The following is a 21,816-nucleotide window of genomic DNA, read 5'->3' as shown; positions in this document are numbered from 1 at the left end:
AGCGGTGCTATGTTATCAATGGTTTCGCGCAGGGCGTCGTTAAAGTTGTTAGTGAGGTTATCAATAGAGCCCACATACTTTGGGAATGGTGCCATTACCGAGGGCAGTAGGTCAGCAAGAGTTGTCGTTGTGGCTGTATTAATGTTGCGGCTGCTATAGCAGTTATTATTATTATTAGTTTGACGAACATGCGTCTGAACCTCGAATTTTATAAGGTAATGATCGGACAATACTTTAGTATACGGGAGTATCGTAACTTTGGAAACGGTGATGCCCCTGACAAGCACTAGGTCTATCGTATTACCGTTGCGATGCGTGGGTTCATTTATTATTTGTGTGAGACCACAGCTATCAATTACAGTCTGGAGCGCTACGCACGGTGGGTCCGATGGGGTATTCATATGGATATTAAAGTCCCCCATTATGATTATATTATCGGCGTGTGTCACTAGATCAGCAACGAACTCTGAGAATTCATTAATAAAGTCCGAATAGGGCCCTGGGGGGCGGTAGATAACAGCCAGGTGTAGAGGCAGCGGTGTGACAGACCTCATAGTAAGCACCTCAAACGATTTATATTTATTATTTATGTTAGGACTAAGGTTAAAGTTTTCGTTGTATATTAGTGCGACCCCCTCACCCCTTTTGAGCGGACGGGCAATATGCGCATGTGTAAAGTTAGGAGGACATGCCTCATTTAGCGCAAAAAAGTTGTTTGGTTTAAGCCAGGTTTCGCTGAGACCGATGACGTTAAGATTGTTGTCTCTGATAATATCATTAACTAACAACGTTTTGGGAGACAATGGTCTTATGTTTAAAAAACCTATATTATAGGTAGTGGGCTGTTTTAGGGAGTTTTTGATCAAATTATCCGTAGTAGCAATATTAATAATGTTGTGTTTATTATGCCCAGTGCATTTAGTATAGTTACGACCATATCTAGGAATTGATACGACAGGAATTTTCCGATTGTTTGATTGTTGCTTTGATAAACTGCACGCATTAATTTAGTGTTGTTTTGATCGTCATCTTAGTGACATCATGCACAAAAGTGCACTTCATTAGTTTTAAACTATTGTAGTGGTGTTCTGTACAAAAAGTGTACTTTAGTGTTGTTTTGATATGTCATCTTAGTGACGACATGTACAAAAGTGCACTTTATATGTTTTAAACTATTGTAGTGGCGTTCTGTACAAAAAGTGCACTTTAATTTAGTGTTGTTTTGATATGTCAACTTAGCGACATCATGCTCAAAAGTGCACTTTCTATGTTTTAAACTATTGTAGTGGTTTTCTGTACAAAAAGTGCACTTTAATATAGTGTTGTTTTGATACGTCATCTTAGTGACATCATGCACAAAAGTGCACTTTGTTTGTTTTAAACTATTGTAGTGGCGTTCTGTACAAAAAGTGCACTTTAATTTAGTGTTGTTTTGATCGTCATCTTAGTGACATCATGCACGAAAGTGCACTTCATTAGTTTTAAACTATTGTAGTGGTGTTCTGTACAAAAAGTGTACTTTAGTGTTGTTTTGATATGTCATCTTAGTGACGACATGTACAAAAGTGCACTTTATATGTTTCAAACTATGGTAGTGGTGTTCTGTACAAAAAGTGCACTTGAAAGGCCTACTGAAACCCACTACTACCCACCACGCAGTCTGATAATTTATATATCAATGATGAAATATTAACATTGCAACACATGCCAATATGGCCTTTTTAGTTTGCTAAATTCCAATTTTACATTTCCCGCGAAGTATTCTGTTGAAAACGTCGCGGAATGATGATACGTATGATGACGCGTGCGCGTGACGTCACCGGTTGTAGCGGACATGTTCTTCCAGCCCGATCCAAGCTATAAATAGTCTGCTTTAACCGCATAATTCCACAGTATTTTGGACATCTGTGTTGCTGAATCTTTTGCAATTTGTTCAATTAATAATGGAGAAGTCAAAGAAGAAAGATGTAGGTGGGAAGCGGTGTATTGCAGCTGCCTTTCGCAACACAAACATTTTACATTCCCGAAGGTGAAGCTTTACTATGGAACAGAGCGGTCAAGCGAACATGGTTCCCGACCACATGTCAACCGGCAAGTTTCGGTGAGAAAATTGTGCTAATAAGTCGGCTCTTACCATAGACATGAGCGGAGCTTGCGTCCTCCTGCAGCTGCGGACTATTACCTCCTCCCACCGGAGACACTGGCGGTCACTATACCCGTAGCCACACCCCTCCGACTTTCAGGTACCAATTAATCTCACTAAAACACTAGTAACACAATAAGCAGATAAGGGATTTTCCAGAATTATCTCAGTAAATGTGTCTAATAACATCTGAATTGCTTCCAATGCCCTCGACTGTTTGTTTTTTTCGTAGTTCTTCACTCTCACTATCCTCATCCACGAATCTTTCATCCTCGCTCAAATTAATGGGGAAATTGTCGCTTTCTCGGTACGAATCGCTCTCGCTGCTGGTGGCTATGATTGTAAACAATGTGAGGATGTGAGGAGCTCTGCAACCCGTGACGTCACGCACACATCGTCTGCTACTTCCGGTACAGGCAAGACTTTTTTTTTAGCGACCAAAAGTTGCAAACTTTATCGTGGATGTTCTCTACTAAATCCTTTAAGCAGAAATATGGCAATATCGCGAAATGATCAAGTATGACACATAGAATGGACCTCCTGTCCCCGTTTAAATAAGAAAATCTCATTTCAGTAGGCCTTTCATTTAGTGTTGTTTTGATACGTCATCTTAGTGACATCATGCACAAAAGTGCACTTTATGTTTTAAACTATTGTAGTGGCGTTCTGTTCAAAAAGTGCACTTTAATTTAGTGTTGTTTTGATTTGTCATCTTAGTGACATCATGCACAAAAGTACACTTTATATGTTTTAATCTATTGTAGTGGCGTTCTGTACAGAAAGTGCACTTTAATTTAGTGTTTTTTTGATACGTCATCTTAGTGACATCTTGCACAAAAGTGCACTTCATTTGTTTTAAACTATTGTAGTGGGTTCTGTACAGAAAGTGCACTTTAATTTAGTGTTGTTTAGATACGTCATCTTGGTGACATCATGCACAAAAGTGCACTTTCTATTTTTTAAACTATTGTGGTGACTTTCTGTACAAAAAGTGCACTTTAATTTAGTGTTGTTTTGATCTGTCATCTTAGTGACATTTTGCACAAAAGTGCACTCATAGCTTGTTTTAAAATGTCTCTGACAATCTTGCACTTTTTGTTTTGGAAATGACATGAATGTTTGTGCCACTGCTTAATAACTGTTTAATAAATACAGTTTTGCTCAATTGACTTAGTTGTGATTTCCCTCTCTGCATGAAAGTTTAAAATGAGCATATATTAATGCAGTATGAAGAAGAATGTTTTAATGTAGACACATAGAATCATCATACTGCTGTGATTATATGCATCAAGTGTTCATTCAGGGCTAAGGCAAAATATTGAAATGTACATTGTGTATCGTGATATGGCCTAAAAATATCAAGATATTAAAAAAAAGGCTGTATCGCCCAGCCCTAATTCATTACATTGATTATTTTTGGAGCAATGACAGTTTTAAGGAAAAAAAAAAGTCTTGCCTGGCATATTTGTCTTATTAGAGTCAACATTGCAACTTTTTCTCATTACATTTCAACTGTTTTCCCCTTTATTCCGCTTTTTTACGTTTTTTCCAAGAATATTTTTACAATGTGCCGCGGGACCGTAGAAGAATAAGCTGCCGCATGGCCCCCAGGGCCACACTTTGGACAACCCCCGTCGTGGCCGGAGGGACAAAACGCAGAGTTTAATCATCCCGAGCGTCTCGTCCCGAGTCAGTGACATCTGCTCCTCTGTCATCTGCAGAGAGCCACAGATGAGGGGATTAAAGAACCTTCTGGGTCATAGCAGGAACGTACATGCTAATGCTAATTAGCAACCTCTTTTTTTAACCTTCTGACTTTCTCCTCTTTTTCCGTCTTGGCACTGAGAGGCATGAGAGACCACCACAGTCAGACATTCCAACGTGGCGAGTCACACACACACACACACACACACACACACACACACACACACACACACACACACACACACACACACACAGCCTGGGCCGGGTGGATGTATTTTATGGTTAAGTCTGGGAGGAGCACTTTTGTGACCTTTTCTCAGCATCGGGCAGCGCCCTCTCCTACACAGATGAAGTGGCTGAAATGTTTGACGCACACAAGCTGTCGGCTAACCCTGCTCTTTGACACACCAACTTCAAACGGCCTAAAATGTTCATGTAGCAGCTTCCAGTCTTCCGGAAAGACGGCCTCCAAGATTGGAGAAAACATGTCTTTATGTAAAAATAATAGTGACGATTATTTTTAATTGATATTGCAATCGCGATTATTTACACGATTATTCACTAGTTTGAAAACATACCTTTAAATGTATTCTAAACACACAAAATTTGTAAAAAAAATGTAGCATAAAACTTTAGCATGCTAATATAAAATGTATATAATTTTTACATATTTATATTTGCACCTTATTAATTTTTTATCCTGCACTACAACGAGCTAATGCATTCAAAATGTTGTTCTTATCTGTATTGTAAAGTTCAAATTTGAATGACAATAAAAAGGAAGTCTAGTCTAGTCTAAAACACCTTAGCATACTTCCAAGATGACACAAAGTATAAAGAAAATTAATTTTTTTAGGTTAAAACAGAGACAATTTACTAAAAAGCTAACATAAAATGTTAGCACGACATCATAGTCCAAGTTAGCATACTTCTAAGATGCTGCCAAGTCTTGAAATGCCCTATTTTTACTTTTAAACACACACAATTAGTTAAAAAATGTAGCATAGCATGCTAATATAAAAAACCTTCACATACATCCAAGATGACACAAAGTATAAAAAAATTACGATTTTTTTTTTTTAGGTTAAAACATACACAATTTGCTAAAAAGCTAGCAAAGAATGTTAGTATGATGACATAGTCCAAGTTAGCAGACTTCTAAGATGTCGCCAAGTCTTGAAATGCCTTTTTGTAGGTGTAAACACAACATTTGTTAAAAAAGGTAGCATAAAACTTTAGCATGCTAATATAAAATACCTTAGCATACTTCCAGGAGGGCACAAAGTATAAAAAAACATGATTTTTCGGTAAAATTGTACACAATTTGCTAAAATGCTAGCAAAAAATGTTAACATGATGACATAGTCCATGTTAGCAGACTTCTAATATGTCGGCAAGTATTGTAATGCCCTATTTTTCGGTGTAAACATACAAAATTTGTTAAAAAGCTAGCATAAAACGTTAGCACTCTTGTATAAGAGGTGTTAACATAACTCCAAGATGGCACCAAATATTAAAAAAAACATGATTTTTAGGTTAAAACATAGACAATTTGCTAAAAGGCTAACATAAAATGTTAGTACGATGATATAGCCCTGGTTAGCATACTTCTAAGATGTCTCCAAGTATTGAAATGCCCCATTTTTACGTGTAAACACACAACTTTTGTTAAAAAAGGTAGCATAAAACTTTAGCATGCTAATAAAAAATACCTTCGCATACTTCCAGGAGGGCATAAAGTATAAAAAAAACATGATTTCTCGGTAAAATTGTACACAATTTGCTAAAATGCTAGCAAAAAATGTTAGCATAAAGACATAGTCCAAGTTAGCAGACTTCTGATATGTCGGTAAGTATTGTAATGCCCTATTTTTAGGTGTAAACGTACAAAATTTGTTAAAAAGCTAGCATAAAACGTTAGCACTTTTGTATAAGAGGTGTTAGCACTCTTGTATAAGAGGTGTTAGCATAACTCCAAGATGGCACCAAATATAAAAAAAAACATGATTTTTAGGTTAAAACATAGACAATTTGCTAAAAAGCTAGCATCAAATGTTAGTACGATGATATAGCCCTGGTTAGCATACTTCTAAGATGTCGCCAAGTATTGAAATGCCCCATTTTTACGTGTAAACACACAATTTTTGTTAAAAAAAGGTAGCATAAAACTTTAACATGCTAATATAAAATACCTTTGCATACTTCCAGGAGGGCATAAAGTATAAAAAAAAACATGATTTCTCGGTAAAATTGGACACAATTTGCTAAAATGCTAGCAAAAAATGTTAGCATAAAGACATAGTCCAAGTTAGCAGACTTCTAATATATCGGTAAGTATTGTAATGCCCTATTTTTAGGTGTAAACGTACAAAATTTGTTAAAAAGCTAGCATAAAACATTAGCACTTTTGTATAAGAGGTGTTAGCACTCTTGTATAAGAGGTGTTAGCATAACTCCAAGATGGCACCAAATATAAAAAAAAACATGATTTTTAGGTTAAAACATAGACAATTTGCTAAAAAGCTAGCATCAAATGTTAGTACGATGATATAGCCCTGTTTAGCATACTTCTAAGATGTCGCCAAGTATTGAAATGCCCCATTTTTACGTGTAAATACACAATTTTTGTTAAAAAAGGTAGCATAAAACTTTAGCATGCTAATATCAAATAACTTAGCATACTTCCAGGAGGGCACAAAGTATAAAAAAACATGATTTTTCGGTAAAATTGTACACAATTTGCTAAAATGCTAGCAAAAAATGTTAGCATGATGACATAGTCCATGTTAGCAGACTTCTAATATGTCGGCAAGTATTGTAATGCCCTATTTTTCGGTGTAAACATACAAAATTTGTTAAAAAGCTAGCATAAAACGTTAGCACTCTTGTATAAGAGGTGTTAACATAACTCCAAGATGGCACCAAATATTAAAAAAAACATGATTTTTAGGTTAAAACATAGACAATTTGCTAAAAGGCTAACATAAAATGTTAGTACGATGATATAGCCCTGGTTAGCATACTTCTAAGATGTCTCCAAGTATTGAAACGCCCCATTTTTACGTGTAAACACACAATTTTTGTTAAAAAAGGTAGCATAAAACTTTAGCATGCTAATAAAAAATACCTTAGCATACTTCCAGGAGGGCATAAAGTATAAAAAAAACATGATTTCTCGGTAAAATTGTACACAATTTGCTAAAATGCTAGCAAAAAATGTTAGCATAAAGACATAGTCCAAGTTAGCAGACTTCTGATATGTCGGTAAGTATTGTAATGCCCTATTTTTAGGTGTAAACGTACAAAATTTGTTAAAAAGCTAGCATAAAACGTTAGCACTTTTGTATAAGAGGTGTTAGCATAACTCCAAGATGGCACCAAATATTAAAAAAACATGATTTTTAGGTTAAAACATAGACAATTTGCTAAAAAGCTAGCATCAAATGTTAGTACGATGATATAACCCTGGTTAGCATACTTCTAAGATGTCGCCAAGTATTGAAATGCCCCATTTTTACGTGTAAATACACAATTTTTGTTAAAAAAGGTAGCATAAAACTTTAGCATGCTAATATCAAATACCTTAGCATACTTCCAGGAGGGCACAACGTATAAAAAAAACATGATTTTTCCGTAAAATTGTACACAATTTGCTAAAATGCTAGCAAAAAATGTTAGCATAAAGACAGTCCAAGTTAGCAGACTTCTTATATGTCGGTAAGTATTGTAATGCCCTATTTTTAGGTGTAAACGTACAAAATTTGTTAAAAAGCTAGCATAAATTGTTAGCACTCTTGTATAAGAGGTGTTAGCATAACTCCAAGATGGCACCAAATATTAAAAAAAAAACATGATTTTTAGTTTAAAACATACACAATTGGCCAAAAAAGCTAGCATTAAATGTTAGCATGATGACATAGTCCAAGTTAGCAGACTTCTAAAATGTTGCCAAGTATTGAAATGCCCCATTTTTACATGTAAACACACAATTTTTGTTAAAAAAAAGGTAGCATAAAACTTTAGCATGCTAATATAAAAAAACCTTAGCATACTTCCACGATGACACATAGTACAAAAAAACTGATTTTTTTAGGTTAAAATATACACAAATTGCTAAAAAGCTAGCATAAAATGTTAGCATGATGACATAGTCCAAGTTAGCAGACTTCTAAGATGTTGCCAAGTATTTAAATGCCCTATTTTTACGTGTGAGCACACATTATTTGTAAAAAATGTAGCATTAAACTTTAGCATGCTAATATAAAAGACCTTAGCATACTTCCACGATGACACATAGTATAAAAACATTTTTTTTTAGGTTAAAATGTACACAATTTGCTTAAAAGCTAGCATAAAATGTTAGCATGATGACATAGTCCAAGTTAGCATACTTTTAAGATATCACCAAGTATTTAAATGCCCCATTTTTACGTGTAAACACACAATTTTTGTTAAAAAAAAAAGGTAGCATGCTAATATAAAAGACCTTAGCATATTTCCAAGATGACACAAAGTAAAAAAAAATATATGTATATATATATTTTTTTAGGTTAAAGCATACACAATTTGCTAAAAAGCTAACATAAAATGTTAGCAGGATGACAGTCCAAGTTAGCATACTTCAAAGATTTCGCCAGATATTGAAATGCCCTATTTTTAGGTAAAAAATGTGTTAAAAAGCTAGCATAAAACGTTAGCACTCTTGTATAAGAGGTGATAGTATAACTCGAAGGTGGCACCAAATATAAAAAAAAACATTATTTTTTTTTGTTAAAACATACACAATTTGCCAAAAAACTAGCATAAAATTGTAGCATGATAACATAGTCCACGTTAGCATACTTCTAAGATGTTGGCAAGTATTAAAAGGCCCTATTTTTAGGTGTTAACAAACAAAATTAGTTAAAGGTAGCATAAAACTTTAGAATGCTAAGATAAAATACCTTCGCATGCTTCCAAGATGACACAAAGTATAAAAAACACATGATTTTTTTAGGTTAAAACATTCACAATTTGCTAAAAAGCTAACATAAAATGTTAGTACGATGTCATAGTCCAAGTTAGCATACTTCTAATATGTCGCCAAGTCTTGAAATGGCCTATTTTTAGGTGTAAACACACAAAATATGTTTAAAAATGTAGCCTAAAACTTTAACATACTTAGATAAAAAAACCTGAGCATACTTCCAAGATGACACAAAGTATATAAAAAACTGATTTTTTAGGTTAAAACATACACAATTTGCTAAAAAGCTAACATAAAATGTTAGCACAATGCCATAGTCCAAGTTAGAATGCATCTGAGATGTCGCCAAGCCTTGAAATGCCCCATTTTTACGTGTAAACAAACATTTGTTAAAAAAGGTTGCATAAAACATTATTAGCACGCTAATATTTGAGGGTTAGCATACGTAAATAAAGTTAGCATACTTCTGAGGTGGCACCAAATATAAAAAAAATATTTTTAGGTTAAAACATACTGATAACATTTCACACACATTTATGTCAACTTCCCCGATATTCTGCCCATTGATCGTTTTTTCCAATTTTCATAGTCTTGTCCGAGCATTTCGCTAACTGCGAGATTCATGACTTTAAAAATGACGACGATGCCATCGCCTCACATGTTCGCCATGTTAGCATCTCGGTGTCGTGGTACGGCGTGGGTCCGTTTCAGACAAAGACCCGCGTCTGAGGCCTGAACAATGGTGGCGATGGCGAGCAGGACACAATGGAGCTTTGACTGTCGCTGCGTGTTAGCGGAGCAGCGCGTTAGCGGAGCAGCGCGTTAGCGTAACAGCGTGTTAGCGTAGCGCTAAAGAGGCTGCCTCGGGGGAACAATGCTCTTGTTCTAAAAAGTTAGACCAAAGTGTGGCCCAGGGCTTATTGCGGTCTGCTGCTCATTTTTTATTGGCCCACGGCACATTCTGAAAATATTATTTAAAATTAGCACACTAATATTATTGGCATACTTGCAAGGTGGCACTAAATATATAAAAAAAAAAAATAAGATTTTTAGGTTAAAACATACAAAATTTGAAAAGAAAAGTACCAAGAAATGTTGTCTTGTTAATATTAACATGCTAATACAAGAGACGTAAGCATACTTCTAAGATGGCGTCAAGAATTAAAATGCTCTTTAAATATTTTAATATACAAATTTACAGTTTGTAAGTCAACTACAGATCTATCCATCGATATCAAGTTATTTCTTTTATGTTGTTTGTTTACTCTTTATTTTGGGTTTCTTTTACACGGCAAACATAAAATATGCATTATTTTTCCCAAAGAATGTTTTAAAATGAAATATTCGATGTGACACAAACAGGTCAATAATTCATAGCACTGATTTTGATTCATTATTTTTGAGCTGTGACAGTTTTGAAGAAAAAAAACAAAACCTACACGGCAGTTTTGTGTTATTGAAGTCAATATTGCAACATTTTTACTTTAAATTTCACCTGTTTTCTCTTATATTACACTCTTCTAATTTTAGCGTGCTAATATTTTATGCTACCTTTTAACTAATTTAAAAATAGGGCATTTCAATACTTGGGGACATCTTAGAAGTATGCTAACTTGGACTATGTCATCATGCTAATGTTTTATGCTCGCTTTTTAGCAAATTGTGTCTGTTTTAACCTAAAAATCATGTGTTTTTTATACTTTGTGCCATCTTGGAAGTATACCAACGCCTCTAATATTAGCATGCTAATATTTTATGCTACCTTTTTTGTGTGTTTACACCTAAAAATAGGGCATTTCAATACTTGGCGACATCTTAGAAGTATGCTAACTTGGACTATGTCATCATGCTAATCTTTTATGCTCGCTTTTTAGCAAATTGTGTAAGTTTTAACCTAAAAATCATGTGTTTTTTATACTTTGTGCCATCTTGGAAGTATACCAACGCCTCTAATATTAGTATGCTAATATTTTATGCTACCTTTTTTTTGTGTGTTTACACCTAAAAATAAGGCGTTTCAATACTTGAGGACATCTTAGAAGTATGCTCTAAAAGCTTGGACTATGTCACCGTGCTAAAAATTTATGCTCGCTTTTTGTGTACTTTTAGCCTAAAATCTTTTTTTTTTTTATATTTTGTGCCATCTTGGAAGTATGCTAACTTGGACTATGTCATCATGCTAATGTTTTATGCTCGCTTTTTAGCCAATTGTATATGTTTTAACCTAAAAATCATGTGTTTTTTATACTTTGTGCCATCTTGGAAGTATACCAACGCCTCTAATATTAGCATGCTAATATTTTATGCTACCTTTTTTGTGTTTTTACGCCTAAAAATAGGGCGTTTCAATACTTGGCGACATCTTAGAAGTATGCTAACTTGGACTATGTCATCATGCTAATGTTTTATGCTCGCTTTTTAGCAAATTGTGTCTGTTTTAACCTAAAAATCATTTGTTTTTTATACTTTTTGCCATCTTGGAAGTATACCAACGCCTCTAATATTAGCATGCAATAGCAATATTTTATGCTACCTTTTTTTTCTTTTTACACCTAAAAATAGGGCGTTTCAATACTTGGCGACATCTTAGAAGTATGCTAACTTGGACTATGTCATCATGCTTGTGTTTTATGCTCGCTTTTTAGCAAATTGTGTATGTTTTAACCTAAAAATCATGTGTTTTTTATACTTTGTGCCATCTTGGAAGTATACCAACGCCTCTAATATTAGCATGCATTAGCAATATTTTATGCTACCTTTTTTTTCCGTTTACACCTAAAAATAGGGCGTTTCGATACTTGAGGACATCTTAGAAGTATGCTCTAAAAGCTTGGACTATGTCACCGTGCTAAAAATTTATGCTAGCTTTTTGTGTATTTTTTAGCCTAAAATCTTTTTTTTTTTTATATTTTGTGCCATCTTGGAAGTATGCTAACTTGGACTATGTCATCATGCTAATGTTTTATGCTCGTTTTTTAGCAAATTGTGTCTGTTTTAACCTAAAAATCATTTGTTTTTTATACTTTGTGCCATCTTGGAAGTATACCAACGCCTCTAATATTAGCATGCATTAGCAATATTTTATGCTACCTTTTTTTTCTGTTTACACCTAAAAATAGGGCGTTTCAATACTTGAGGACATCTTAGAAGTATGCTAACTTGGACTATGTCATCATGCTAATGTTTTATACTCGCTTTTTAGCAAATTGTGTCTGTTTTAACCTAAAAATCATGTGTTTTTTATACTTTGTGCCATCTTGGAAGTATACCAACGCCTCTAATATTAGCATGCTAATATTTTATGCTACCTTTTTTGTGTGTTTACACCTAAAAATAGGGCATTTCAATACTTGGCGACATCTTAGAAGTATGCTAACTTGGACTATGTCATCATGCTAATCTTTTATGCTCGCTTTTTAGCAAATTGTGTACGTTTTAACCTAAAAATCATGTGTTTTTTATACTTTGTGCCATCTTGGAAGTATACCAACGCCTCTAATATTAGTATGCTAATATTTTATGCTACCTTTTTTTTGTGTGTTTACACCTAAAAATAAGGCGTTTCAATACTTGAGGACATCTTAGAAGTATGCTCTAAAAGCTTGGACTATGTCACCGTGCTAAAAATTTATGCTCGCTTTTTGTGTACTTTTAGCCTAAAATCATTTTTTTTTTTATATTTTGTGCCATCTTGGAAGTATGCTAACTTGGACTATGTCATCATGCTAATGTTTTATGCTCGGTTTTTAGCAAATTGTGTCTGTTTTAACCTAAAAATCATTTGCTTTTTATACTTTGTGCCATCTTGGAAGTATACCAATGCCTCTAATATTAGCATGCTAATATTTTATGATACCTTTTTTGTGTGTACACCTACAAATAGGGAATTTAAATACTTGGCGACATCTTAGAAGTATGCTAACTTGGACTATGTCATCATGCTAATGTTTTATGCTCGCTTTTTAGCAAATTGTGTCTGTTTTAACCTAAAAATCATGTGTTTTTTATACTTTGTGCCATCTTGGAAGTATACCAACGCCTCTAATATTAGCATGCATTAGCAATATTTTAAGATACTTTTTTTTTTTCCTGTTTACACTTAAAAATAGGGCGTTTCAATACTTGAGGACATCTTAGAAGTATGCTCTAAAAGCTTGGACTATGTCACCGTGCTAAAAATTTATGCGAGCTTTTTGTGTATTTTTTAGCCTAAAATAATTTTTTTTTATATATATATTTTGTGCCATCTTGGAAGTATGCTAACTTGGACTATGTCATCATGCTAATGTTTTATGCTCGCTTTTTAGCCAATTGTATATGTTATAACCTAAAAATCATGTGTTTTTTTATACTTTGTGCCATCTTGGAAGTATACCAACGCCTCTAATATTAGCATGCATTATCAATATTTTATGCTACCTTTTTTGTGTGTTTACACCTAAAAATAGGGCGTTTCAATACTTGGCGACATCTTAGAAGTATGCTAACTTGGACTATGTCATCATGCTAATGTTTTCTGCTAGCTTTTTTAGCAAATTGTGTATGTTTTAACCTAAAAATCATGTTGTTTTTTTTTATACCTTGTGCCATCTTGGAAGTATACCAACGCCTCTAATGTTAGCATGCATTAGCAATATTTTATGCTACTTTTTTTTGTGTTTACACCTAAAAATAGGGCGTTTCAATACTTGAGGACATCTTAGAAGTATGCTCTAAAAGGTTGGACTATGTCACCGTGCTAAAAATTAATGCTAGCTTTTTGTGTATTTTTTAGCCTAAAAAAAATGTTTTTATATATTTTGTGCCATCTTGGAAGTATGCTAACTTGGACTATGTCATCATGCTAATGTTTTATGCTCTCTTTTTAGCCAATTGTATATGTTTTAACCTAAAAATCATGTGTTTTTTATACTTTGTGCCATCTTGGAAGTATACCAACGCCTCTAATATTAGCATGCTAATATTTTATGCTACCTTTTTTGTGTGTTTACACCTAAAAATAGGGCATTTCAATACTTGGCGACATCTTAGAAGTATGCTAACTTGGACTATGTCATCATGCTAATGTTTTATGCTCGCTTTTTAGCCAATTGTATATGTTTTAACCTAAAAATCATGTGTTTTTTATACTTTGTGCCATCTTGGAAGTATACCAACGCCTCTAATATTAGCATGCATTAGCAATATTTTATGCTACCTTTTTTTCTGTTTACACCTAAAAATAGGGCGTTTCAATACTTGCGGACATCTTAGAAGTATGCTCTAAAAGCTTGGACTATGTCACCGTGCTAAAAATTTATGCTAGTTTTTTGTGTATTTTTTAGCCTAAAATCCTTTTTTTTTTTTATATTTTGTGCCATCTTGGAAGTATGCTAACTTGGACTATGTCATCATGCTAATGTTTTATGCTCGCTTTTTAGCAAATTGTGTACGTTTTAACCTAAAAATCATGTGTTTTTTATACTTTGTGCCATCTTGGAAGTATACCAACGCCTCTAATATTAGCATGCTAATATTTTATGCTACCTTTTTTGTGTGTTTACACCTAAAAATTGGGCGTTTCAATACTTGGCGACATCTTAGAAGTATGCTAACTTGGACTATGTCATCATGCTATTGTTTTATGCTCGCTTTTTAGCAAATTGTGTATGTTTTAACCTAAAAATCATGTGTTTTTTATACTTTGTGCCATCTCGGAAGTATACCAATGCCTCTAATATTAGCATGCATTAGCAATATTTTATGCTACCTTTTTTTTCTGTTTACACCTAAAAATAGGGCGTTTCAATACTTGAGGACATCTTAGAAGTATGCTCTAAAAGCTTGGACTATGTCACCGTGCTAAAAATTTATGCTAGCTTTTTGTGTATTTTTTAGCCTAAAATCTTTTTTTTTTAATATATTTTGTGCCATCTTGGAAGTATGCTAACTTGGACTATGTCATCATGCTAATGTTTTATGCTCGCTTTTTAGCAAATTGTGTCTGTTTTAACCTAAAAATCATGTGTTTTTTATACTTTGTGCCATCTTGGAAGTATACCAACGCCTCTAATATTAGCATGCTAATATTTTATGCTACCTTTTTTGTGTGTTTACATCTAAAAATAGGGTGTTTCAATACTTGGCGACATCTTAGAAGTATGCTAACTTGGACTATGTTATCATGCTAATGTTTTAGGCTTGCTTTTTAGCAAATTGTGTATGTTTTGACCTAAAAATCTTGTTTTTTTTTTATACTTTGTGCCATTTTGGAAGTATACCAACGCCTCTAATGTTAGCATGCATTAGCAATATTTTATGGTACCTTTTTTGTGTGTTTACACCTAAAAATAGGGCGTTTCAATACTTGGGGACATCTTAGAAGTATGCTTTAAAAGCTTGGACTATGTCACCGTGTTAAAAAATGTATGCTAGCTTTTTGTGTATTTGTGTATGTGTTAACCTAAAATCATGTTTTTTTTATATTTTGTGCCATCTTGGAAGTATGCTAACGCCTCTAATATTTAGGCTTGCAGTGTTTCCCCCAGAAAATGTGTTAGTTCAGTTGGTGACTCTCCAGGGGGAGGGGACCGTGGAAGTGGGTGGTTGGGTGGCTAGATATATATATATATATATATATATATATATATATATATATATATATATATATATATATATATATATATATATATATATATATATATATATATATATATATATATATATGCTAATGTTAGCATGCTAGCATCAAAAAAAAAATTCAGGTACACATTTCAGAGTAGTATAGTTTGGTACTTGACACATTTTACAGTTAGCATTTTAGCATGCTAAGATTAGCATGCTCGCTTTTTAACTGTAAGCCAACGCTGGCGAGTAATACCGGATGTTTAGGTCTGATTTTGCGGAGTTCTATGTGACATTTTGCCCGCACCCTAAAGCAACAAAATTAGCCTTGAGACGTCTCGTATTAAAAAATAAACATTTCTAAGCTCTGCGTGAGGAGTGTTCACTTCTTGAGTGGTTAGAGTTGGAGAAAATTCAAGCTGCTTCTCGGCTGCAACAGGAAACGCTTTTATTAACCTTCTGGTATTTATGAACGTTTATTCTGCTCATAAAGTTCATGTTCATAGTGTCTGTGGAAGGTTTTAAATCATTTAAAAATTCATATTTTATTTACATTTGTGCTTTCAAGCTATCCGTCAAGGTGTTCTCCGTTTGTCCCTCACCCTCCACCTTGCCGTGCAGGTTCGAGAAGGGGCGGATCTACAGCTACATTGGCGAGGTGGTGGTGTCGGTCAACCCGTACCGCGCCATGAACATCTACGGCCGCGACGTCATCGAGCAGTACAAAGGCCGCGAGCTGTACGAGAGGCCGCCGCACCTCTTCGCCATCGCCGACGCCGCCTACAAAGCCATGAAGAGGCGGAACAAAGACACCTGTATTGTCATCTCAGGTAACTCCCTCACCCCGCTACCTCACCTTACCTTTATGGGTCCCAGTGCAAAGTGCAGAAGAAGAAAAAAATCACATTTAAAAGCACTCAAGCCATTAAAAAGCTGAATGTTAATCAGGCGCCACTCTGTGGTCAGAGATGGAACTGCGGGTCACTTCTTGAGGTTTGCTGGCTCCAAAGAAACTAAATTATAGACTCCAAATATAGAAGATCACATTTATAAAGGCTGAGGTCGGACTTGAAGGCCTGGAAACTCTGTTGTGTTTTAGGCAGGGTGAGTCATCGGCTTGTTTGGAAAATCTTTGTCTATTTCCGACGTGGTGCACCGCAGTGCATACTACAGGACATAATAATACTGTAATAATAATAATAGCTTAACATGTGTGCGATATTTTAATGCTACTTTTATATCATGTTTATTATTATTTTTTACATATTTGTTAGGATTAAAGGGGAACTGCACTTTTTGAATGTTGCCGTTCATTCACACTTCAGTTTTTCTCTTTTTATGCATTCTAAATTGTAAAATATGGCAAGTACAAGGTAGCTAACAATGCATATAATGTGAGTAAACTAATATGCCCTTAAAGCCTTTAAACATATCTACAAAACCCGTTTCCATATGATTTGGGAAATTGTGTTAGATGTAAGAATAGACGGAATACAATGATTTGCAAATCCTTTTCAACCCATATTCAATTGAATGCACTACAAGACAAGATATTTGATGTTCAAACTCATACCCTTAATTTTTTTTTGCAAATAATGATTATCGTAGAATTTCATGGTGCAACACGTGCCAAAGTAGTAGGGGAAGGGCATGTTCACAACTGTGTTACATCACCTTTTCTTTTAACAACACTCAATAAACGTTTGGGATCTGAGGAAACTAATTGTTGAAGCTTTGAAAGTGGAATTCTTTCCCATTCTTGTTTTATGTAGAGCTTCAGTCGTTCAACAGTCCGGGGTCTCCGCTGTCGTATTTTACGCTTCATAATGCGCCACACATTTTCGATGGGAGACAGGTCTGGACTGCAGGTGGGCCAGGAAAGTACCCGCAGGCTTTTTACGAAGCCACGCTGTTGTAACACGTGCTGAATGTGGCTTGGCATTGTCTTGCTGAAATAAGCAGGGGCGTCCATTAAAAAGTCAGCGCTTAGATGGCAGCATATGTCGTTCCAAAACCTTTATGTACCTTTCAGCCTTAATGGTGCCTTCACAGATGTGTAAGTTACTCATGCCTTAGGCAGATGCTGGCATTTGAACTTTGCGTCGATAAAAGTCTGAATGGTTCGCTTCCTCTTTGGTCCGGATGACACGATGTCGAATATTTCCAAAATCAATTTGAAATGTGGACTCGTCAGACCACAGAACACTTTTCCACTTTGCATCAGTCCATCTTCGATGATCTTGGCCCCAGAGAAGCCCGAGGTATTTCTGGATGTTGTTGATAAATGGCTTTCGCTTTGCATATTAGAGCTTTAACTTGCACTTACAGATGTAGCGACGAACTGTGAGTTTAGTGACAGTGGTTTTCTGAAGTGTTCTTGAGACCAAGTGGTGATATCCTTTAGAGATTGTCTGTTTTTGATACAGTGCCGTCTGAGGGATCGAAGGTCACGGTCCTTCAATGTTGGTTTCCAAACATGCCGCTTACGTGGAGTGATTTCTCCAGATTCTCTGAACCTTTTGATGATTTTATGGACCGTAGATGTTGAAATTCCTAAATTTCTTGCAATTGCACTTTGAGAAATGTTGTTCTTAAACTGTTTGACTATTTGCTCACACAGTTGTGGACAAATGAGTGTACCTCGTCCCATCCTTTCTTGTGAAAGACTGAAAATTATTTGCAAATCACTGAAAATGATTTGCAAAACATTGTATTCCGTTTATATTTACATATAACACAATTTCCCAACTGGGAAACAGGGTTTATAAAAAAAAAGAACAACAACAATACTCCATTTACATGTCGTGATCTGAATATTAGTGTATTAGCGATATTATTTGAAGCGCTGACGCAGAGAAACTACTTTTAGCTGCTCCCTGATCACATAGAGCTATCTAGCTTATGTTGCTTTATTGACATAATGAGCTGCTGCATCTCCTCTGAGTTGGTGAAAGGTAATTCTAGATTAAAAGTTATGCCTCTCACCTGGATAGTATAAGGTTGTGGACATAAACCCACAAGTTGGTCAACTTTGACATCCAGCTTAGACCCAAAGATGTCGATAAAGACACGAAAAAACGCTCATTTGCAACAACGTTATTTGTATTATGATTATAATTAATACTTCATCGAAACAGGAATATATAGTCATCCTGGTGAGAGCAGACATTGTACAGTAAGTGATTATTATGTTTGTATGTCTTGTTTAGCGCTTAGCAATACTGATACACGATGTTTCGTGTTTGACTCAAGCTGCATCTGTTTAGCACACAGCTTCTAAAACTTGTAGATCATCCTCTTTATATTTAGGCTCAAACATATACGTTTCTTGATCATCATTTGCCCCAAAGTAATTTTTGTTGTCTTTCATCAATTCTGCCATGTGTTGTTGTTGTTGTTGAAGGGAAAAGTGAATATTGTGATGCATCTGTGAAATTATTATGCCGCTGTATTGTGGAAAATGATCAAAATACGTAAATTTTACATGTTTTAATGAATTTTATTATATTACATATACACTTACAGACTGTATATAAAACCCTGATGGAGGTTTTTTAGAGCGCTTTAGAGGCGGAATAGAGCGGCTCCTATTTGCTCCATTGTTAGCTGACTTTTGCTAACCTTTTGTTATGACTTAAAATTATGTGTTCTTGTCTTATATAAGGATTGGGAATGATAGACAACATTCCAACAAGTGTAGTTCCCCTTTAAGTGTGTATTGTGCCTGTATTGTGTGCAAGTAATGACAATAAAAGCTTCATGTTTGCGGTGGAGTGTATTAAAAAAAAAATAGTCTTGTTGACTGACTGGAGTTTGTTTGCGGTGTTTCAGGGGAAAGCGGAGCCGGAAAGACGGAGGCCAGCAAATACATCATGCAGTACATCGCCGCCATCACCAACCCCAATCAGCGGGCCGAGGTTGAGAGGTGAGGGAGGCAAGAACCTGCAGCATGTTCACACACACACACACACACACACACACACACACACACATACACAAACCTCATCATTTGGAATAGGGACCAAGTTGTTGATCATGACTTGTGGGGACCACCCTTTCTGCAGGTTGTGGAGGCATAAAAAAAAATGAGGTAAAATGGCCACTGCCCAGTTAGCTCATACACGTCTTTAAATCTCTGGATTGATGAAGTAATGTGCTGATCATACAAACTGGGGACCCTAAGGAAAAGGAGTTAATATGGTTCATGGCGACCAAATTCAAATAATTTTGCACAATTCACACAAATTTGTACGTGACTACTGAGGACCTTTAGGAAAAAAAAATCACATTATATATGACATGATCCTCAGAATACAGCACTACAGCAGTCCTCTTATAGGAAGTTTCACCACTTAAATGTTCAAGCAAATCCTGCACTTAGGCATCTTCAGAATGGATCTGACTATCATTTAAAAAGGTGTCCCTTTAGGGGACCTGTTTTTTTGTCCCCATACTGTCAGAGGTCCCCTAAAGGTGACTGTGTGAAAAAGAGTGATGTCCCCATTAAGTAAGCATTGCCAGAACACACACACACACAAACACACACCAAGTTGTTGATCATGACTTGTGGGGACCACCCTTTGTACAGGTTGTGGAGGCATAAAAAAAAAAAAAGAGGTAAAATGGCCACTGCCAAGTTAGCTCATGCACGTCTTTACATCTCTGGACTGATGAAGTAATGTGCTGATCATACAAACTGGGGACCCTGGGGAAAAGGAGTTAATATGGTTCATGGTGACCAAATTCAAATAATTTTGCACAATTCACACAAATTCGTACGTGACTACTGAGGACCATTTAGAAAAAAAAAAAAAATCTAATTAAATATGAGATGATCCTCAGAATACAGCACTACAACTCTCCGGTCCAAAGGCAAAACCCAGTAACTCAATTTTGGTCAAAACTGAGCTGAAAATAATTTTGGAGTTCCTAGGTGATATGCTTTACATTAGTGTATGCGATATTGTAATTTGTTCCGTAGGTAAGCTGTTACGCGCATGGCAGGACCTAGCAACTACCACATAACCGCGTAGATACAAAAGAAAAACCTAGTATCTCAAGGGACCAATCAGCGCTTCTTTGTCAGTCGCCTTATTGTCTTTAACGAGACATTTGCACGAATGGGGGCCGACGGTCAACCTGATTATGTGATATTATGGCACGAGGGGATATTTGGAAGATTGGCCCCGGACGTTGCAAACACCTTCATTAAATATATTGTTCTTGATTCTTCCCCTTGCATACTCTTTTGGGCAGATAACTCTGGAGGTCAAAATAAAAACTGGACGCTGTACACGGCTCTTGCCCAATGTGCAAACGCAGAATTGGGCCCACCCGAGATTGTGATAAAATATCTGGAGTAAGGGCACACGTTCATGAGATCAGATTCAATCCATGGCTCAATCGGCAAGAAAATGAAAGCTCAAGAAAACATCTCTACGTTTGATGACTTTGTAGATCTTTGTAAGACAGCGTCAAGATAGATTGGTTTTCCTTTGTTTTCGCAAAATCAGCTAGAAGTGAGTTACTAGGTTTTGCCTTTGGACGGGAGATTTACTGTCCTCTTATAGGAAGTTTCACCACTTAAATGTTAAAGCAAATCCTGCATCTTCTGTGACATTACTAAAAACTGCTATTTAGCAGTATTGAAGTTGTCTGCAACTCCAACTACCATATATAGAAGGATGGAAAATTCTGAATGTGAATCATACTTTAAGGCAGGGGTCACCGTGGGCACCAGGTAGCCCGTAAGGACCAGATGAGTCGCCCGCTGGCCTGTTCAAAAAGTAGCTCAAATAGCAGCACTTAACAGTGAGCTGCCTCTATTTTTTAAATTTTATTTATTTACTAGCAAGCTGGTCTCGCTTTGCTCGACATTTTTAATTCTAAGAAAGACAAAACTAAAATAGAATTTGAAAATCCAAGAAAATATTTTAAGACTTGGTCTTTACTTGTTTAAATAAAATCATTTATTTGTTTTACTTTGCTTCTTATAACTTTCAGAAAGACAAATTTAGAGAAAAAATACAACCTTAAAAATGATTTTAGGATTCTTAAACACATATACCTTTTTACCTTTTAAATTCCTTCCTCTTCTTTCCTGACAATTTAAATCAATGTTCAAGTATTATTTATTTTTTTTATGTTAAGAATAATAAATACATTTTAATTTAATTCTTCATTTTAGCTTCTGTTTTTTCGACGAAGAATATTTGTGAAATATTTCTTCAAACTTATGTTTAAAATTCAAAAAAAAAATTCTGGCAAATCTAGAAAATCTGTAGAATGAAATTTAAATCTTATTTCAAAGTCTTTTGAATTTCTTTTAAAATTTTTGTTCTGGAAAATCTAGAAGAAATAATGATTTGTCTTTGTTAGAAATATAGCTTGGTCCAAATTG

General features: G+C 35.3%; 1 protein-coding gene across 3 annotated transcripts in view; it reads left to right on the top strand.

Moving 5' to 3' along the window:
• The window catches only part of myo1d (myosin 1D), a 189,163-nt gene that overhangs the window by 38,022 nt on the left and 129,325 nt on the right, over nucleotides 1-21,816 (top strand). For all 3 annotated transcript variants that reach the window (XR_009807794.1, XR_009807793.1, XM_061908110.1), the window contains exons 2-3: nucleotides 16,038-16,246; nucleotides 19,248-19,341. Coding sequence is in view for 1 of the 3 variants with exons in the window: in XM_061908110.1 (XP_061764094.1) it covers nucleotides 16,038-16,246; nucleotides 19,248-19,341 (303 nt within the window). In the remaining 2 variants the exon portion in view is untranslated. The remainder of the gene's footprint in view (nucleotides 1-16,037; nucleotides 16,247-19,247; nucleotides 19,342-21,816) is intronic.

The sequence above is a fragment of the Nerophis ophidion genome, linkage group LG08 (assembly GCF_033978795.1).
Source record: "Nerophis ophidion isolate RoL-2023_Sa linkage group LG08, RoL_Noph_v1.0, whole genome shotgun sequence".
NCBI lineage: Eukaryota > Metazoa > Chordata > Actinopteri > Syngnathiformes > Syngnathidae > Nerophis > Nerophis ophidion.
This window is presented reverse-complemented; position numbering and strand designations above follow the sequence as displayed.